Genomic DNA, 19,328 nt, shown 5'->3' with positions numbered 1-19,328 from the left:
TCTTAAGAAGCTGTTGCAGTTGTTGTAGAGCCAATATTAAAAGATGACTTTGATCTGTCAGCTTGATCATGTTAAATAACCAGTGCATTTAGATGTTACCACATGAAGCAGATTTAGTGGCTTAGGCCTGGATTCAGAGGATGAAATCTAATGGAAGTCTGCTCTCAAGACCCAGAACAGATCCAGATAAACGCTGATCTAATATTCTGAGTATTTATGTGATGCAGTGAGTTTCTTTCTCTCTTGAACTCTTTACTTTAGGGGAATCACACTCGGCTCCTGCGGGGCTTAGTTCTTAAAAGACCCCCTTTATCAGGTGCATTTAATCACAATGAAACGCACAAGGATAGTGTCTTCAGTAGAAGAAGATTAGATTTTGGATTATTACCTGTACATCTTATCTTTAGCAACACAGATATATATGATTTAAATTAAAATGTGTTTGTGTAAAATGTGCATATAAACCTTATATGAAAAATAAAACAGAATAAAGGCAATTCTGCTAAATAAATTTGTTTTTAAAAGCATTACACTTTTAAGAAAACATTTGAAATGTGTCAGCATACTACTACTAATATTGAGTTTTGTTAGACGAAATGAATTCTATTCCTCTTACGCTTACTTTATTATTTCTATTATTTCTACGCGGTCTTGAGATCGTAGCCACGAGGCTCTTATTTCGCCCTGACGGTGTGACGTCATCAGCGTGCGCGCGCGCGCGCGGGCTCCCGCGTCTGTTGCGGTCAGATCAAGAGAGGTTTGTGCCTTTAACACTTTAAAGCGTTTAACTAAAAAATGTTCCGTTTAGAAAAAAAATGTAATTGTCTTATCACTCAGTGTAACACTGTAATGCTTCATCCAACATTAATGAACGATATTTGTCTGAGCGAATTTGTAACAAGTAACGTTAACAAGTAAACGTGAGCCTCATTTAATATATGTATGTATATTAATATATAAATATATCCAGGGAACAACTTAAATCAACAAAAGAAAAGTTCTCAAGTCTTCTATTTGTTTTTCCCGTGTCTTTCTCAGTTTATCTCGTTACATCTCGACAGTAGGGGGTTTTGTTTATGTTGTTATATAGTTTTTTCTTCCAACTTACAGAAGTAACGTTAGATGTATTTTCCATCTTTATTGTTGCGACTCTAAAACCTCCACTCGAGTCGATATAAGGTTAATTCCAGACTGGTTTAGATAAGAGTGTGACTGTTAGAAGAGCAGTAAAGCTGTGTTCACACTAGATGAGCACTTATCTGAGAGATACATGATGGTCTGGCATCAAACACTGCTGCACACTCTCACAGGCTCTTTACAGGGTTTTACTTCACTCATCCTTAAACCATTGTCTCACCAGTACGATACCATTACAATAATTAGATTGATTCTTTCACACAATGTTGTTATTGTTCCAATAACTTGTTTATGCCAAAACTACAACATCAAAAAAACTCCAGTCAAAAATTGAAGCGGGGATGATATGTATTGAATATTCTGTCTTTTAAGCACAAACAAAACTATTTATCTTTAAATACAGAGTTAACAGAAATGAAATCAAGTACATTCAGAGCACTTCAGTTTTTGAATAATAATATTCTACCTCTCATTAAAGGGTTAGTTCACCCAAATAGCATAATGATGTCATTAATGACTCACCCTCATGTCGTTCCAAACCCGTGAGACCTCCGTTCATCTTCTGAACACAGTTTAAGATATTTTAGATTTAGTCTGAGAGCTCTCAGTCCCTCCATTGAAGCTGTGTGTACGGTCTACTGTCCATGTCCAGAAAGGTAAGAAAAACATCATCAAAGTACTCCATGTGACATCAGAGGGGCAGTTAGAATATTTAGAAGCATCGAAAATACATTTTGGTCCAAAAATAGCAAAAACTACGACTTTATTCAGCATTGTCTTCTCTTCCGTGTCTGTTGAGAGAGAGTTCAAAACAAAGCAGTTTGTGATATCTGGTTCACGAACGAATCATTCGATGTAACCGGATCTTCTTGAACCAGTTCACCAAATCGAACTGAATCGTTTTAAACGGTTCACGTCTCCAATACGCATTAATCCACAAATGACTTAAGCTGTTAACTTTTGTTAACATGTGGCTGACACTCCCTCTGAGTTCAAACAAACCAATATCCCGGAGTAATTCATTTACTCAAACAGTACACTGACTGAACTGCTGTGAAGAGAGAACTGAAGATGAACACCGAGCCGAGCCAGATAACGAACAAAAGACTGACTCGTTCACGAGATCAAGAACCGTTTCTGTCAGATGCGTCCGATTCGAGAACCGAGGAGCTGATGATACTGCGCATGTGTGATTCAGCGTGAAGCAGACCGACACACAGAGCGTCTGAACCGAACTGATTCTTTTGGTGATTGATTCTGAACTGATTCTGTGCTAGTGTTATGAGCGCGGGTAAACTGAAGGCTTGAATCAAGGGCAATCATCACCAATGACGCCATTACGTCGAGCGCAAAAGAACCTGTGAACAGTTTTCTTCAACCGGTTTATTGAATCGAACTGTCCGAAAGAACTACTGGTGATCCGAAAACCGATGCAACCGGTTCTTGACTCGTGAACGAGTCAGTCTATTGTTCGTTATCTGGCTCGGCTCGGTGTTCATCTTCAGGTCTCTCTTCACAGCAGTTCAGTCAGTGTACTGTTTGAGTAAATGAATTACTCCGGGATATTGGTTTGTTTGAACTCAGAGGGAGTGTCAGACACATTAAACAAGTTAACAGCTTAAGTCATTTGTGGATTAATGCGTATTGGAGACGCGAACCGTTTAAAATGATTCAGTTCGATTCGGTGAACTGGTTCAAAAAGATCCGGTTACAGCGAATGATTAGTTCCCGAACCGGATATCACAAACTGCAGTGTTTTAAACTCTCTCTCTCAACAGACACGGAAGAGAAGACAATGCTGAATAAAGTCAGCGTTTTTGCTATTTTTGGACCAAAATGTATTTTCGATGCTTCTAAATATTCTAACTGCCCCTCTGATGTCACATGGACTACTTTGATGATGTTTTTCTTACCTTTCTGGACATGGACAGTAGACCGTACACACAGCTTCAATGGAGGGACTGAGAGCTCTCAGACTAAATCTAAAATATCTTAAACTGTGTTCAGAAGATGAACGGAGGTCTTACGGGTTAGGAACAACATGAGGGAGAGTTATTAATGACATCATTTAGATTTTTGGGTGAACTATCCCTTTAACTATGAATGTGTTTTTCTTTAATTTCCCCAGAAATTGATATACAATTCAAATAATTTCTCTAAATAAGCCACCACATAACGGTGATCGAATAACAATCTATTAAATGTGATCTACTAGTCATTAATACCAAACTGAATAAGTCACTAAATATGAGCTGTGTTCTGTTATTACATCACAGTGCTAGTTTTGAGTGTGTTATTTTTTCTTTCCTTCTCTAATCAGGTCATCCACATGTCACAATGTTATAAAGATGGCGTTTATTAAAGAGGAGAAAGAAGAAGTGAAGATTGAAGAAACATTCAGAGTCAAACATGAAGAGACGGAGGAACAAACAGGTTGGTCTTTCTTTCTCAAGGCTGAACTCACTCATTTAATCCTTCTACAGATGTCCAGCTCTGAGTGGGCCACATGACCAGAACTATATATTTCAAGTGAGATTTTCAGTAAATAACGTTGCTATGACTGTTTATGATTATCATGTAGAATTATTTATAGTGATGCTGCAGTGCCAGTCCTCCTGAGATTGGCCTTTATGGAGAGCACCGATCAGACTTCCCAAAGCAGTTATCAGCCGATAGTAGGGCTGAAACGATTCCTCGAGTAACTCGAGTTACTCGATTACAAAAAATGATCGAGACAATTTCCTCTGCCTCGACGCCTCTTGATTTATTTTAAATCTCACGTCAGGTTCTTTCGCAATGATTTTTTAAGGTGACACAATGCGTTTACGTCACCCACAAAGCGGAAGGAGACACAAGCGCTGCCCCCGAAAATGCATACTGCAAGGAGTCAGTAGTGTTTTTATTCGAGGGCGCGGGCAAACGTGAAGAGAACGTCGTGGCGTGTGTCCATTGCAAGATAGAGCTGGCATACCACAACTAGGGCCCTATGATTTCCGCGATGCAGAAAACGCGGAGGGAATCGCAAAATCCAGTCATAAAAACGGATTTTACAGTTTAACGTAGAAAAGCACGGAATTTGCCATATTTTTAATTAATTAATCAAAAATAGGTAATTGCACTTACATCAAATCACGATATGTACTAATATCTGTAAATATTAAGCTGGAACAGTCTATTTAAATATGAATCCTGCATGTTCTGCGTGTCTCTGTTAATGAATGGAGCAGAAACGCGAGTTCCTTTATCACACACACTGAAGCGCGCGTGACGCTCCGGTGATATCAGCGTCTGCTGTCTCACTAAATAAGGACGTGAACACATGAACAACATCTCCAGAACTGCACTGACAGTCACTTCATGAGCATTTGACCGTTGTCACATCACAATACACAGAACTGTAAAGGTACGTCAACCCGTCAAAATAAAAGTCTGTTTTTTTTTTTTAGGTTTAATCACACAACATTTCTTCCATGTTTTATTTTTAATAGTAAATCCCCTTTGTTTACAAAAAGTTAAGTTTGCTTAATTTTTTATAATTAAAAGATAAATTAAATGAATGTTTTACGTGTTTGTTTAATGTGCATCTCAGAAAATGCTTTAAAACCCCAACTGAATGGCACTTAAATGCACTTAATTCATCTGTCAACTTTATATTCATTGTTCACAGTACAAGTACAGACAGAGAAACAATGGGTAATAATTAAATGTTTATTTTTGATGTATGCATTGCATTTTGAAAAAAAAAAAAAAATTTTTTTTTCTAAAACAGGAAACTTAGCTGTTCATTGTAAGAGACCCAGGAGTCTTATTTTCTCTTGCATAATTAATATTGCACTTTAAGCAAAAACACTTTTTATCCGATTACTTGATTAATCGATAGAATTTTTGGTAGAATACTTGATTCCCACAAATTTGAGTCCCGGGCCGGCAGGAATTGTGGGTGGGGGGAGTGCATGTACAGTTCTCTCTCCACCTTCAATACCACGACTTAGGTGCCCTTGAGCAAGGCATCGAACCCCCAACTGCTCCCCGGGCGCCGCAGCATAAATGATGAACACTGCTCCGGGTGTGTGCTCACAGTGTGTGTGTGTGTTCACTGCTCTGTGTGTGTGCATTTCGGATGGGTTAAATGCAGAGCACAAATTCCGAGTATGGGTCACCATACTTGGCTGAATGTCACTTCACACTTCACTACTAAAATATTCGATAGCTACAGCCCTAGCCGATAGTGATCGGTAGCTAATCAATCAGAGAAGCTATACTTTGAAATGAGTCAATGCATTTACATTTTAAATTTATTCATTTAGCAGACACTTTTATCCAAAGTGACTTACAGATGAGGACAGTGGAAGCAATCAAAAACAACAAAAAGAGCAATGATATATAAGTGTTATAACAAGTCTCAGTTAGGTTAACACAGTACACCTAGCATGGGATTTTAAATAATGTAATAAAAAGAAAACGGATAGAATAAAAAAAGAATAGAGCAAGCTAGTGTTAGAGGTCTTTACACACATACAATTGCATAATAAATGAAAAGAAAATAGAATACAAAAAGATTAGAAAGGTAGATTTATTTTTTTAAAGAATAGAATTAGAATAGTGAGTGTTAAAGTTAGAGGGTCAAATAAAGATGGAAGAGATGTGTTTTAAGCCGATTCTTGAAGATGGCTAAGGACTCAGCTGCTCGGATTGAGTTGGGGAGGTCATTCCACCAGGAGGGAACATTTAATTTAAAAGTCCATAAAAGTGACTTTGTGCTTCTTTGGGATGAACAATCAAGCGACGTTCACTTGCAGAACGCAAGCTTCTAGAGGCACATAAGTCTGAAGTAATGAATTTAGGTAAATGGGTGCAGAGCCAGTGGTGGTTTTGTAGGCAAACATCAATGCCTTGAATTTTATGCAAGCAGCTATTGGAAGCCGGTGCAAATTGATAAACAGAGGTGTGACATGTATTCTTTTTGGCTCATTAAAAATTAATCTTGCTGCTGCGCTCTGGATTAATTGTAAAGGTTTGATAGAACTGGCTGGAAGACCTGCCAAGAGGGCATTGCAATAGTCCAGCCTGGACAGAACAAGAGCTTGAACAAGGAGTTGTGCAGCATGTTCAGAAAGAAAGGGCTTGATCTTCTTGATGTTGAATAAAGCAAATCTGCAGGATCGGACAGTTTTAGCAATGTGGTCTGAGAAAGTCAGCTGATCATCAATCATAACTCCAAGACTTCTAGCTGTTTTTGAAGGAGTTATGGTTGATGTGCCTAACTTGATGGTGAAATTGTGATGAAACGATGGGTTTGCTGGAATCACAAGCTGTTCTGTCTTGGCAAGCTTGAGTTGAAGGTGATGGTCCATCATCCAGGAAGAAATGTCTGCTAGACAAGCTGAGATGTGAATAGCAACCGTCGGATCATCAGGATGGAATGAGAGGTAGAGTTGAGTGTCGTCAGCATAGCAGTGGTATGAAAAGCCATGTTTCTGAATGACAGAACCTAATGATGCCATGTAGACAGAGAAGAGAAGTGGTCCAAGAACTGAGCCCTGAGGCACCCCAGTAGTTAGATGTTGTGACTTGGACACCTCACCTCTCCAAGATAGTTTGAAGGACCTATCTGATATGTAAGACTCAAACCATTGAAGTGTGGTTCCTGAGATGCCTTTTGTCAGTAGGGTTGATAGAAGGATCTGGTGGTTAACCGTGTCAAAAGCAGCGGACAGATCAAGCAGGATAAGTACTGAAGATTTGGATTCTGCTCTTGCCAGTCTTAGAGCTTCAACAACTGAGAGCAAGGCCGTTTCAGTTGAATGTCCACTTCTGAAACCAGATTGGTTGCTGTCAAGGAAGTTGTTGTGTGTGAGAAATGTAGAGACTTGGTTGAACACAGCTCGTTCAAGTGTTTTTGCAATGAAAGGAAGAAGGGAAACTGGTCTGTAGTTCTCTAAAAGAGATGGGTTGAGGTTGGGTTTCTTAAGTAGTGGAGTTATATGTGCCTGTCTAAATGATGAGGGAAAAACACCAGTGTGGAGGGAAGTGTTAATGATGTGAGTGAGTGCAGGTACAAGGTCTTTCGCATTGATTTTTCTTTAATGTGACACTTCGCGTTTACATCACCCAGAAAGCGGAAGGAGACACAAGCGCTGTGTCTGAAGTCGCATTCTGCAAGGAGTCAGCAGTGTTTTGATTTGAGTGCGCAGGCAAACATAAAGAGAACGTCGTGGCGTGTGTCCATTGCAGGATAGAGCTGGCATACCACAACTAGGGCCGTATGATTTCCGCGATGCAGTCATAAAAACGGAATTTACAGTTTAACGCGGAATGGCACGGAATTTGCCAAATTTTGAATGAATTAATCAAAAATAGGTCATTGCACTTACATCAAATCATGATATGGACTAATATCTGTAAATAATAAGCCTGAACAGTCTATTTAAATATGAATCCTGCATGTTCTGCGTGTCTCATCCCCTTTGTTTACCAAAAAATTAAGTTAATAATCAATAATTAAAAGATAAATTAAATTACAGGTAATGTTTTATGTGTTTAATGTTTAATGTGCATCTCAGAAAATGCTTTATTTAAAACCCCAACTGAATGGCACTTAAATGCACTTAATTCATCTGTACAAGTACAGACAGAGAAACAATGGGTAATAATTAAATGTTTATTTTTGATGTATGCATTGCATTCTATGCATTTAAAAAAACAAAAAAAATCAAATTTTCTAAAAAAAGGAAACTTAGTTGTTCATTTTAAGAGGCCTGTGACGGTCACGGAGGGACCGCACGTTCAACATGGACGTTAATACGCACAAACACACACCGAGACTGTTTGGTGGTACAAGAGTTTATTGTAATTATTGATCAGAGAGTGAATAAAATACCTGCAACCCTCCGGCCACACTCTCCACTGCAGAAACAAACACAGACTACCTTCCATTACAAAGACATTCAGATTTATACTGGTGGCCAGCACCATTACCACATGTGGAGGGACAAACTCACAGAAAACACTTTACACATGTTCCCTTAAATATACAGAGTCTGAAAGAAACATATTGGCATGATGTTCTACTTAATAAATCTATTTTGATGTTATTAATTCGTTCACATTAAACAGGAAATAACAGCAGCAACTCGGCCACGTTGCCCCTGAAACCCCCCCACGCTCAATTAATACATGGTAGAGTCCCACCCTAAGCAGAACCGATAATTCCTGCCATTGTTTCTTACCAGGACTCTAAAAATCACGGGACAAACGCTACACAGGAACAATACACAGTTTACAGGTATTTCATTCACTCTCTGATCAATAATTACAATAAACTCTTGTATCACCAAACAGTCTCGGTGTGTGTTTGTGCGTATGTGTGCGTATTAAAGGGTTAGTTCGCCTAACTCACCCTCATGTCGTTCCAAACCCGTGAGACCTCCGTTCTTGACTCGTGAACGAGTCAGTCTTTTGTTCGTTATCTGGCTCGGCTCAGTGTTCATCTTCAGTTCTCTCTTCACAGCAGTTCAGGCAGTGTACTGTTTGAGTAAATGAATTACTCCGGGATATTGGTTTGTTTGAACTCAGAGGGAGTGTCAGCCACATTAAAAAAGTTAACAGCTTAAGTCATTTGTGGATTAATGCGTATTAGAGACGTGAACCGTTTAAAACGATTCAGTTCGATTCGGTGAACTGGTTCAAGAAGATCCGGTTACATCGAATGATTCGTTCATGAACCAGATATCACAAACTGCTTTGTTTTGAACTCTCTCTCACAACAGACACGGAAGAGAAGACAATGCTGAATAAAGTCATAGTTTTTGCTATTTTTGGACCAAAATGTATTTTCGATGCTTCAAAATATTCTAACTGACCCTCTGATGTCACATGGACTACTTTGATGATGTTTTTCTTACCTTTCTGGACATGGACAGTAGACCGTACACACAGCTTCAATGGAGGGACTGAGAGCTCTCAGACTAAATCTAAAATATCTTAAACTGTGTTCAGAAGATGAACGGAGGTCTTACGTGTTTAGAACGACATGAGGGAGAGTCATTAATGACATAATTTTGATTTTTGGGTGAACTATCCCTTTAACGTCCATGTTGAGCGTGCGGCCCCTCCATGACCGTTACTAAAATACCGATTACTAAAATATTCGATAGCTACAGCCCTAGTCCAGTTGGTTGCCTGATTTGTGAGTAGCAGTAGTTGACACTCGGTTGAGATCAAAAGAGGCAAGCAGAGTGTGGAAATCAGCATACAGAGGTTTATCTAGATGGATGTTGAAATCTCCAAGCATAACTAGGGGAGTACCATCCTCAGAAAAGGTTGAGAGCAACACATCTAATTCATCCAAAAAATTACCTAGTGGTAATATCAGTGATGTGCAGCATGCACGATACAAGGAAATGGTCTGTAATATCATCACATTGAGGTACAATATCTATAGCAGTAAGATCGATTCCATGCGATATAATTAGATCTAGTGTATGATTAAAAGGAGTGACTCCAAAGGAGTTTATTAGGTCAGTAAACGCAAGTCCTAATGCATCATTTGTATTATCAACGTGAATATTAAAATCTCCCATGATTAGCGCCTTATCAACTGTAACTAGAAGGTCTGAGAGGAAATCTGCAAATTCTTTTAGGAATTCTGTATACGGCCCTGGTGGTCTATACACAGTAGCCAGAGCAAGAGATACATTAGATTTCTTTTGCATGTCTGACAGTGTAACATTTAGCAGAAGTATTTCAAAAGAGTTAAACCTGTATCCTGTTTTCTGGGTAACATTGAGAATATCACTATATACTGTTGCAACACCTCCTCCACGACCAGTCTGACGGGGCTCATGTGGGAGAGTGTTGCTATTAAGTGACTATATTGTATTGCAATAGCTAGCTCTTCAAAGTAAATATTGAATCAAGACTAGTTAGCACACAATTTATCAATTAAAGTTTAACCTCCTGAGACCCGAGAGATTGCCTGTTGTGCATTTTATAATTGTTCTAGCTATTTGGGATATGTAGGACCTAATAAGTATTATAACCTAAAATTTGTTTTTGTACAGGAAGTAGTTTTCGCAGAAAAAGATGTCCTCATGTGAGGACAGTGGGTCTATCATAATGTGAAATGCTGCAAAGCACAGATGCACATTGCATGTCATGCATCGCACACGGGATTTCCCAGTGCAGCCTTGTGCTCTGCATTCATGCATTTCATTCATAAGTTATGTTATGTCCTCGGTAGAGGACATCGAGACTCAATTTCTTAAAAAAAATGAAAAGACATGAATGAAAATGCATAGGCAAAAACAATAGATTTTTTTAAATCACCAATACATTTTTAATGTTCAAGATTTTTTTTTTAACCAAACTTTGTATAAAGATGATTCTCAACTATGTTATAACAGAATGATTCAATATACCATTTTTCTTTCTGCAAAATGTGTGTAAAATTACCATTTAATGGGTTTTCTCATTATATACAATGTATCTATAAACTAAATCTAATTTGCATATTAATGTGTTTTTGGGGCAACATGTAATGAAAAAAGAAGTGTAATAATGGGAGTAATAATTGACAAGATTTTCATAATAATATATAATATTTCATAGAATATTGAAATATAATTTCCTTCTCTATTCATTTGTTATGTCTCCAAAAATGCGTAATAAACATGCTTTTAGTCCCGGTGTCCTCATGTGAGGACATGTATGAAATCAATGTCTTGTTTAGTAATAGAAAGTCATATTATGATTTGAAACCCCATAACATTTTCCTGAGATGTTGATTTATGACACATAATTAAAAAATTAGACAGATTTAAATGATAACTAAAAAATATGATCATATTTCCATAAGATTGTCACTAAATTAATTTCAGACATTTTGATGACCAAGGAGAGGGAGTGGTCATGTGAAACATCCAATCATTTGTTATCTCTGAAAAGCCCTGAATGTGCTCTGTACAGGACATTCAGACTTAAAACTGTGGCATGAACAGCCTCAGAGAAATTCACAAAAATATAATGTCCTCATATGAGGCCGCAGGGTCTCAAGAGGTTTTAATAACAATATTTTGTTATGGTTTCACTTGAATTGGTTACAACATGTATGTAAAATATTACCTGGGAAGTAAAAAGAGAGAGAGGGAGAAATAGAGAGAGAGAGAAGGCAAGGCCCCTAGAAGAGCGCTCCATCAAAGGAAAGCCAGCAGAGAGTCTTCATTTACAGTCTTCTTTTATCCCTTCCTTGACCATGTGACTGAAACCCAAACGTGAGAGATTCAAACTGACCAATCAGGAGACTACAGCTTCACCCACTGTGCAAAAGGTTTGACAATTAGCAGACCCCCGATGTATACACATGTTGGCCTACAGGCCTTGATCGATATCAGCACTTCTGTGCCTTCAGGAAAGCTAAATGGCTCTTTTGTTACTCAAGATAGGTTTGGGACAGGAAAACAGACGTTTCTGATCATTTTTGACCCTACAATTTGTACCTTTTATGGTAACTTTTACCGTATAGCCATTTTTTTAAAAAGTGCATTGTCATTTGATTTCTTATATTTAATCAGTCAATTATAATAAGATATTCAGGCTGTTTTCAAGCAAATGAAAGTATCAACAAAATTCATTTTTGCAATGCAGGGGAAACACAGAAGCTGCATCTGAAATGGCATTTACATACTGATTAATGCAGGACATGAATGTATTTAACCTGCAGTTACACATGCATAAATAATATTTTAATATTGTACGCATAAGAAGTTAAAAACTGATATTGTAAATATTTGAAACTTTAAAATGTGCAATTAATACAGCACCAAGTCACTGTTAATAAGTGAGTCATTTTGATAAAGCTGAATCATTTAACAAATGATTCATTCAGGAATGAAATGCCCTCATGTTGCGCAGAGACACGAATAGCGCTGTGACTGTGTTTGGAATCGTTTTGTTGAAGAAATAGTACAAAAACAGACAATATAGTGTCTAAAACGTAAGTCTCAACTTCTTGTTAATCTGTTAACTTTGACAGTTGTATAAACTCAATATCACATTGGAGGAAAAAAACAGACAGAGCTCAATGAAATAGGAGCGCAATAACTCTTGACTAAAGTACACATTTTGCTGAAATATTTGTAGTTGGACAATAAATGTGACATGTAGAATTTTAAACCTACAAATAAGTGTATTTGTATGATAGCACTAGGGATGCACCGGTTTTTTCGGAAGTGCGCCCGCATGCACATACTACATTCTAATCATTCGCCATCATGTTATTTGTGTGGAATTATTTCGAAATCTGTGCGCAGGACACGGGCAGCCAATCAGCGCTGGAAGTGCAGAGCTACATGTCTCAGGCACAGATAGCAGGAAGTGAACAGCCGACTGCACAAAATAAGAGTCCCTTTCCTGTTCTCACTGAAGCTGCGCGAACGTACTGTACTTGTCCGCACCCTACACAAGCGGAGACAAAACTGAAATCCTTTTTTTTTGTAAAGTAGAACTTGAAAAGCCAGAAGTAAACGTCAGTTCTTTATAGGGTGATTATTTTTATTTTACCTTAAAATTGCATCGACTCAATTTGATTTAAATATCACCTGCTGTAGCACACTGAAGTGTTTTATTCATCCAATTAAAAAAATTAGGGTAATGATTCACATCTATATACATATATTTTTGTTTTTACTTTTACTTAAAAACTTTGTTTTTAAATTGGATGAATGAATACTTTGCATCTTTGTTTTATTTGCACCAACATTATCTGATTTAAACATTTTGGAATAATTTATTCATATAGCATACTTTTATTTAGCTTCACTGGTAAAGACCTTTTTTTTATTTAAAACCAAATTTAAAAACTAAAACAAATACTGAATGCTGATTAAGAAACATCTGTTATACCATGGCACAGTACATTTTTCTTTAACCTCTTTCAATTTGATGGGGGCAGCTTCTAATGTATTAGAGAAAATAGTGCCCATGTTGCCAGTCATATCGTCTAGTTCATGTGTATTTTTGGGTACAAATAGCATTTGAGATAGATCAGGCAGGTTATTCGCGAATCTGTGTTTTTTTGTCTGTCATATAGCATACTTTTATTTAGTCTCACTGGTAAAGACCTTTTTTTATTTAAAACCAAATTTAAAAACTAAACAATTACTGAATGCTGATTAAGAAACATCTTATTGAATGTGTGTTGATTGTGTTGTTTGGACTGTAGAACTATGCAGTTGTTGCCTTTAATTTCACACGGTTACAGTTAATCTTTTCATTTAAGGCCAGTTCTCTGTAGTTTCAAACCAATTCAAAAACAAAAGCTAAAGCCTGATGTCTGTACCATCTATGTTTGTATTGAATATAGGCTACTTACTGTGCAGTTACTTCCATTCATTTCAGATGGTTATTGTTTTCAATAGCCAAAAGCCAGTTTGGCCTATTAAATACCAAATAAACATCTTGTTTATGCATACTTTTCCTTCTTTCTTGCTTGTTGCTTAAAGAAAAAAAAAATCGGAAATCGTTATCGGAATCGGCCAGTTTGCTTCTAAAAAAATCGTTATCGGAATTGGCCATGAAAAATCATGATCGTGCATCCCTACTTATCTTCCTAATGTTGTATAAGGCAAATCTGCAGGACCGGGTCGTTGTAGCAATGTGGTCTGTGAAGCTTAACTGATGATCCATCACAACTCCTAGGTTTCTGGCTGTCCTCGAAGGAGTAATGGTTGATGAGCCCAGCTGTATAGAGAAGTTGTGATGAAACGATGGGTTAGCTGGAATGACCAGGAGTTCTGTCAACGTAAGGTTAAGCTGAAGGTGATGGTCATTCATCCAGCTAGAGATGTCACTCAGACAGGCTGAAATGCGAGCAACTACTGTGTCGGGTCATCTGGCTGGAATGAGAAGTAGAGTTGGGTGTCATCAACGTAGCAGTGATAAGAAAAGCCATGCTTCTGAATGACAGATCCAAATGACGTCATTTAGATGGAGAAGAGAAGTGGTCCAAGTACTGAGCCTTGAGGAACCCCAGTAGCAAGGTGTTGTGACTTTGAAACATCACCCCTCCAAGACACACTGAAGGATCTGTCAGAGAGGTAGGACTTAACCCACAGGAGTGCTGTTCCAGAGATGCCCATCTTTCTGAGGGCTGTACAGGAGAATCGGGTGATAAAGTCGGGAGATGGAAAACATTGGTGGACAGCCATTTTCAGGTCTCTCCAGAGATGCACAATTGGCTGGGCCATTCAAGAACAGTCACCGAGTTGTTGTGAAGCCACTCCTTTGTTAATTTAGCTGTGTGCTTATGTAACGGAGGCCAGCGAGTAGTGCACGTACTAGAGATGAACTAGCGACAGACGCTAGTGGCTGCAGCCATTTGGCCCCCTTGTTGGTGCGTCCGTCTCCCATGCCGGAGACCCGGGCTCGAGGCCCACTCAGAGTGAGTGCAGGGTGTGGTGGTTAGGACCCGGGAGAGAGGGGTTACACTTAGGGTCATTGTCTTGTTGGAAGGTGAACCTTCGGCCCAGTCTGAGGTCCAGAGCACTCTCAAGAAGGTTTTCGTCCAGGATATCCCTGTACTTGGCCACATTTATCTCCCTTGATTGCAACCAGTCATCCTGTCCCTGCAGCTGAAAAAAACCCCACAGCATGATGCTGCCACCCCCATTCTTCATTGTTGGGACTGTATTGGACAGGTGATGAGCAGTGCCTGGTTTTCTCCACACATACCATTTATAATTAAGGCCAAAAAGTTATACCAGAGTCTTTCAGTGCTTTTTTTTTTAGCAAACTCCACCCAGGCTTTCATGCGTCCTGCACTGAGGAGAGGCTTCCGTCAGGCAACTCTGCCATAAAGCCCCGACTGGTGGAGGACTGCAGTGATGGGTGACTTTCTACAACTTTTTCCCATCTCCCAACTGCATCTCTGGAGCTCAGCCACGGTGATCTTTGGGTTCTTCTGTACCTCTCTCATCAAGACTCTTCTCCTCCGATAGCTCAGTTTGGCCGGACGGCCAGCTCTAGGAAGGGTTATGGTCTTACCAAACCTCTTCCATTTAAGGATTATGGAGGCCACTGTGCTCTTAGGAACCTTAAGTGCAGCAGAAATGTTTTTGTAACCTTGGCCAGATCTGTGCCTTGCCACAATTCTGTCTCTGAGCTCTTCAGGCCGTTCCTTTGACCACATGATTCTCATTTGCTCTGACATGCACTGTGATCTGTAAGCTCTTATATAGACAGGTGTGTGGCTTTCCTAATCAAGTCAAATCAGTATAATCAAACACAGCTGGACTCAAATGAAGGTGTAAAACCATCTCAAGGATGATCAGAAGAAATGGACAGCACCTGAGTTAAATATATGAGTGTCACAGCAAAGGGTCAGAATACTTAGGACATGTGTTATTTCAGTTTTTCTTTTTTAATAAATGTGCAAAAATGACAATTCTGTGTTTTTCTGTCAATATGAGGTGCTGTGTGTACATTGAGGAAAAAAATTAAAGCAAATGATTTTAGCAAATCATGATCACACACACACACACACACACACATATATGCATATGCATGGCCGCAAATGTTTTTGCAATGAAACTGGTCTGTAGTTCTCTAAAAGAGATGGGTTGAGAGTGGGTTTCTTAAGTAGTGGAGTTATATGAGCTAGTCTAAACGATGAGGGGAAAACAGCAGGGATGTGTTAATGCATTAGAAATGGCTTGAAGGAGATGAGATAGAATAGGATCAAGCAGGCAAGTAGTAGGATGATTAGAAAGGATGAGTTTTGAGACTTCTGCCTCAGAGAGCGAAGAGAAGGATGTAAATGATTGTAAGTTTGCTGGTGATATGAGCTTGACTGATTGTGGTGTGGAAAATTGTGCACTTATATTTTAAATTTTATGAAAGAAAAACGTGGCAAAGTCGTCAGCTATTAGAGATGAAGCAGGAGGAGGAGGACAAAGAAGTGAAGAAAAAGCATGCGAGAGTTAGACGAATTGTTAATTTTGTTATGGTAGTATGTCATTTTAGCAGTGGAGACATTAGCAGAGAAGGAAGATATGAGTGACTGATACACATTAAGGTCAGTAGTATTTTTGGACTTGTGCCACACCCTTTCAGAAGCTCTAAGCTTAGAACATTTGATCAGAACATCAGATAACCAAGGGGCAGAAGGGGTGTTACGGGCTGGCCTGGAAGATAAGGGGCAAACAGTGTCTAAACAAGATGTAAGAGTGGAGCAGAAAGTATCAGTAGCACTGTTCGCATCCAAAGATTGCAAGATGACTGCATTTATCAGTAAATCTGACCTCACGAAACCCGATTATCCGATTCCAATATTCGATTATGATAAAATGCTTAAATATTGGGGAAAATATCAGTTAAATGATATCACTTGATCTCTACTTAATATACACAGTTTCATATGTACAATGACTTGGTTTTGCACTTACCAGTTGTTCCACAAGATGGCAGCAATGGGCCGAAGTGAAACTAAAGAGATGGAACAACAAAACAGCAGACTGCAACAACAGTAGATGGATGCGTTGACCTGCGCTTGTGTGAGAGAGTTATGAGATGACCATAACTTAAGAATAAAATAGTACAAAGACATTTATCATAACTTCTGGAGTAAAATAGTGCTAACTCAGAGATGAAGCTTTCTGCATTTGCATGCACCTTAACGTGTATAACTGTGTGTGTACACAATAAAAAAAACGAAGTAAACTTTGGCCTTGTGTTGTGAACGAGATAATAGAAGAAGTAGAAGAATGATTTACTCATGATTAAGTATCAAAAGTAGAAAATGTATAGCTGTAATAAGAGATGTTATCTTCTTTATCTTTTGTTTTGTTTGTCTTTGCTTTAGATCTGTTGTCGCTGAACAAGGAGAGCCAAGAACTGAATGAAATAAAACATGATTTCATGAAATTAGAAAAAGTCTTACACACTGAAAATACTTCCTCTCCAAATAGAGCTCAGAAAACCAAATGGAACAATTATTTCACCTGCCAAGAGTGTGGAAAGAGATTCACTCAAAAAGGAAAACTTGAAAAACACATGGAAATTCACTCTGGAGAGAAGCCGTTCACCTGCCAAGAGTGTGGAAAGAGCTTCAACCAAAACATACACCTACAAACACACATGATAGATCACAACAAAGAGAAGCCATTCACCTGCCCAGAGTGTGGAAGGTGTTTTAATCATAAACATAACCTTAAAGTCCACATGATAATTCACTTTGGAGAGAAGCCTTTCATCTGCCAAAAGTGTGGAAAGAGCTTCAGCCAAACCCTATACCTACAAACACACATGCTAGTTCACAACAAAGAGAAGCCATTCGCCTGCCAAGAGTGTGGAAGTAGTTTTAATTATAAACATAACCTCAAAGCCCACATGAGAATTCATTCTGGAGAGAAGACGTTCACCTGCAAACAGTGTGGAAAGAGCTTCAACCAAAACATACACCTTAAAACACACATGCTAGTTCACGACAAAGAGAAGACATTCACCTGCCAAGAGTGTGGAAGGAGTTTTAATCATAAACATAACCTCAAAGCCCACATGAGAATTCATTCTGGAGAGAAGACGTTCACCTGCAAACAGTGTGGAAAGAGCTTCAACCAAAACATACACCTTAAAACACACATGCTAGTTCACAATGAAGAGAAGCCATTCACCTGCCAAGAGTGTGGAAGGTGTTTTAATCATAAACATAACCTCAAAGCCCACATGAGAATTCACACTGGAGAGAAGCCTTACACGTGTGATAAATGTGGAAAGAGTTTCACTCATAAGTATAGCTGTGACGTCCACATGAGAATTCACACTGGAGAGAAGCCTTACAAATGTGTTCAGTGCGGAAATGGTTTCAGCTCTAAAGGAAACTTTATTGCCCACATGAGAGTTCACACTGGAGAAAAACCATACACATGTCAGTGTGGAAAAAGTTTCAAACAGAAAATAACACTTCAAAATCACATGAGAGTTCACACTGGAGAGAAGCTTTTCCCGTGTCTTCAGTGTGAGAAGAGATTCACTTATAAAAAAGACTTGAAGCGTCATTTGCAAACACATTTTAGCAAGAAATAGAGGGGTTCTGAGTTTTAAAAGTTTACATAAAGGAGCAATTTCAAAAATCACCAGGACATTCTCTTTGGAGGAAGGTGATTTAATCAAGATCAGTGTAATAATATCTTTTGCCATCAAAATTACAAATTCATATGAAAAGTCATGCAGATGTGAGACCATATTTGTGTTCTTTGGAAAGTGTTTTAAATGGTTCGGTAGCATAAAATATGTATTTATGTGAAATCAAGGCTGCGTTCACAGCGCAGCTTTAATGTTTCCCAAATCTGATTTTCCACTATCATGACTATTTGCATTATTTTATCTCTTTATAATTTGTGTAATTTTGCCTGATTTTATTATATATAAATGTGAACCGCTATGGCTGCACCCGACTATTTTATTTGCTGTAGTTCAGTGCTTCTCAAACCCTTTGTTGGCCCAATGTACACCTTTGAGAATATATATTTTTTTCATAATAGAGTGTTTATCTTACACTGAACAACAATTGTTACATTTTTACAATATTATTATTGACTTGGTACCCAAGTGCTGGAACTTTTGCCAGCATTGAGTTGGAATAAACAAGATGTAATAAAATCCTTAATGAAAGTCTCTTCTTTATTATACCATTTGTAATCATAATGTGGCACAAAAGAAGACTTTTTAAATCTCAAATATTTAACAGTTTGATTGACAACTGTGGTTCTATAGGCAAAGTTGTTTAAAATTAACATAAGTGAATATGATGATTTCTTTAGACCTTCAGAGGCATGATTCAGACTTGCCCACCAAGTTTCATTCCGATCAGCCTAGTTTAAGATTTTAGGTTACATTTAGCCAGAGGAGCTGTGATACTATACAAGCGTTCCAGGTGATGCAAGCGTACCTATGCGCTCGTGAAATTCCGACAGCGTTGTTTTAGGACTCCACTGCCGAGCATTCATCTGGTGAATCTCTGCTTTCTAGCAAATAAATAAAACAAACTACAACTCCTTTTGCACAAACAAGGACTTTCTAAACTATGCAGCACATTGCTTCACAGAAACCTGGCTGAGCGAAGCCATTCAGGACAGCGCACTTCATCTAACAGGCTTCCAGCTTTTCAGAGTGGACTGCGTCACCGAGTCGTCAGA

At 38.5% G+C, this 19,328-nt stretch overlaps 1 protein-coding gene across 2 annotated transcripts; it reads left to right on the top strand.

Annotated features, from left to right (window-relative positions):
- Positions 1–685: 685 nt before the first annotated feature.
- Positions 686–18,804, top strand: LOC132099231 (gastrula zinc finger protein XlCGF8.2DB-like). Of its 2 annotated transcripts, XM_059505673.1 has the most exons (3): positions 686–757; positions 3,458–3,570; positions 16,994–18,804. In XM_059505673.1, exons 2-3 carry the CDS (start codon positions 3,486–3,488, stop codon positions 18,214–18,216), a joined length of 1,308 nt encoding a protein of 435 aa, XP_059361656.1. In that variant the 5' UTR covers positions 686–757; positions 3,458–3,485; the 3' UTR covers positions 18,217–18,804. The 2 variants fall into 2 exon arrangements, with proteins under 2 accessions (XP_059361656.1, XP_059361657.1); XM_059505674.1 differs by lacking the exon at positions 686–757 and having other exon boundaries at positions 3,550–3,666.
- The last annotated feature ends 524 nt before the right edge of the window (positions 18,805–19,328 follow it).

Source organism: Carassius carassius, chromosome 22, assembly GCF_963082965.1.
Source record: "Carassius carassius chromosome 22, fCarCar2.1, whole genome shotgun sequence".
Taxonomy (NCBI): domain Eukaryota; kingdom Metazoa; phylum Chordata; class Actinopteri; order Cypriniformes; family Cyprinidae; genus Carassius; species Carassius carassius.
The sequence above is the reverse complement of the archived record's forward strand: the minus strand, read 5'-3'. Positions and strand labels throughout refer to the sequence as shown.